General features: G+C 65.6%; 1 protein-coding gene across 1 annotated transcript in view; it reads left to right on the top strand.

Moving 5' to 3' along the window:
- Positions 1-2,244, top strand: part of ERFE (erythroferrone) — a 5,166-nt gene extending 2,922 nt beyond the window's left edge. The window contains exons 4-6 of the mRNA XM_027773230.1: positions 3-108; positions 803-881; positions 1,996-2,244. Coding sequence (XP_027629031.1) covers positions 3-108; positions 803-881; positions 1,996-2,094 — 284 coding nt within the window. The 3' untranslated portion in view covers positions 2,095-2,244. The remainder of the gene's footprint in view (positions 1-2; positions 109-802; positions 882-1,995) is intronic.
- The last annotated feature ends 35 nt before the right edge of the window (positions 2,245-2,279 follow it).

The following is a 2,279-nucleotide window of genomic DNA, read 5'->3' as shown; positions in this document are numbered from 1 at the left end:
TCGCCGCCCTCCAGCAGCACTCAGGGAGCAGCCAAGGCGGGGCCCGCCGCGCCCCCGGGATCAGCTGCGCCTGCTCATCTGCATCCAGTCCCAGTGCCAGCGCCATGTGTGAGTGGGCCCGCCCGGACCCAGCCCGGCTGTCCCGGCTCCCGCATCCTGAACCCCCCCGCGCCCTGCTTCCTCCATCTCGGCTGCGTGGCCTGGGCCACCCGGGAGCCTGCCCCACCAGGCCTCCCATTCAGGGCCCAGGGGCAGTTAAGGACGTCCTCTGCGCTACTCCCCACACTCCCCCACTTCTCCCCAGCTGCCCCGGCACCGGCACCGACACCGGCACCAGCAGGCCGCAGCAGCGGCTTGTGTATAGCCCAAGAGGCCTTGGCTCACCAGAGCAGCACCGTCCCATGGTCAGGCCCGGGGCTCCCTGAGCCCTCCGTGGGTGAGGGCAGGACTGTGGGCCCCTGCCCAGTGCTGGTCGCGGGCCCAGGCACCCAGCAGGCTCACCCAGAGCTGGGGAAGGCATGCAGGGCGGGAAGCCCACAGCTGCTTGGCCTAGCTTCAGAAACGCAGGACGATTGGCCTGGACCGGCTCCCTAGTGTCACCGCAGCGCACCAGTCAGCGTCCTGGTCACTGCAGCTAGGCCTTTGCTGCCCCTTGCCTGGCCCCAGCCTCAGCTTTCTTACTACTGGAAACAGCTCAGACACCCCCTCCAGAGGGCAGCCCAGGCAGGGTGGCGGTAGCTGGGCTGGGAGCAGAGTGCGGTTGGGCCTGCAGGGCAGGCTGACCTTCCTGTCTCCGCCACAGGTCCCTCGAGGCTGTGACGGGCCTGGAGAGCAGCAGCGAGCTCTTCACCATCTCGGTGAACGGCGTCCTGTATCTGCAGGTGTGTGGCCCAGGCCCGGGCACGGAGACATCACCTGGGTGTGGGCCTAGGGCACTCAGTGAGGGGGGCTACTGGCGGGTGCCCGGCACCCTCGCAGCCCAGACGTGGGAGCTTCCTGCCCTGGCCACTCTCTATCCCCTTCTCGAGGGTGCTGTCCCCCAACGTCCAGACTTCCGAGCTTCCCGCGATGAGGGCGGTGCTCCCCAGGGGACCCGGTGGAAGGAGGGAAGGGGGGCAGTGGTCTGCCCGGGCTCCATGAGCCGCAGAAGCCACAGGCATAGCTCCCAGCTCTCCTGCGTGTGGACACTGGGTGTGTGGTAGGGAAATGATGCGAGGGTGAGACTGACTCAGAAGGGCAGAGTGAGCTGTGCTCAGTGCTTTCAGGTAGGAACCTCGGGATGCCCCTGCGGGGCTTTGGAAGTGTAGTGCATCCTTAGGCCCAAAATTCAACCTGCAGCTACAACAAAGATCTGTAGGTATGAAAAGCAGCTCCATGAGTGGAGTCTTTCTGCCAAAGTTCTCTGATATTCCAAGAAGTTCAGATTTTGGCTGAAAAACTACGTGCTTAACTCCAAAAGTAAGCTTTCGCTCGTGCAGTCAGGGCGAGAAGCTGGGCCGCTGGGCCGCTGGGCCCCAGGCTTGCTCAAAGGCCTCCGAGGTCTGGGCTGAGGCCTGCGCAGCGGGCCTGGGGAGTGCTCACGCTGAACCTGGCTCTTAGCAACTAGCAGATCCTCATGAGGCCTGGGGGTCCCAGGGGTCCCCCAGACCCAGAGCCTGGGCCACACTTGGGCAGCCAGGCCTGTCTGGCCTCACAGATGGCTGCCAGGTGGCCGTGGTCAGGGTCACGGAGGAGAGCCTCTCGGGCACTCAGGGAGGCCCTGCAGCGGAGCTTGCTCTGGCCGAGCAGGGGCTGCTCACATGCATGCGGGCTGTAGGGCACGCAAATCAGGTGCTAGGAGTCGAAGGTCTGGGTGTGAGGCCATGGCCGCCACGCCCTGCGCTGCAAGCATGAGCAGGCCACCTGCTCTGCAGCCGGGCCCTTCTCCCGCAGGTGTGGCCAGCTGGCCTCCGGGGTCCACCCCGGGTCTGCCCTTGACAGTGCCCTTCCCCACAGTCCGGACAGTACACCTCAGTCTTCCTGGACAACGCCAGTGGCTCCTCTCTCACGGTGCGCAGCGGCTCCCACTTCAGTGCTGTCCTCCTTGGGGTGTGAGAGTGGCCCCCAACCCCTCCTCTACGTGGACTAACAGCAGGGCTTCAGATGACATCCATGGTGTTGTGTGGTAGTGGCCCCGGCAGGAGGAAGCCCACCTGTAACCCTGCACACACAGGGCACTGCAGTCCAGCCGAGAACGCCATTGTGGCAGGGGGGCCCGGGGGGGCACACGCAACCCGGCA

Source organism: Tupaia chinensis, unplaced genomic scaffold (assembly GCF_000334495.1).
Source record: "Tupaia chinensis unplaced genomic scaffold, TupChi_1.0 Scaffold000332_1, whole genome shotgun sequence".
Classification (NCBI taxonomy): domain Eukaryota; kingdom Metazoa; phylum Chordata; class Mammalia; order Scandentia; family Tupaiidae; genus Tupaia; species Tupaia belangeri.
The sequence above is the reverse complement of the archived record's forward strand: the minus strand, read 5'-3'. Positions and strand labels throughout refer to the sequence as shown.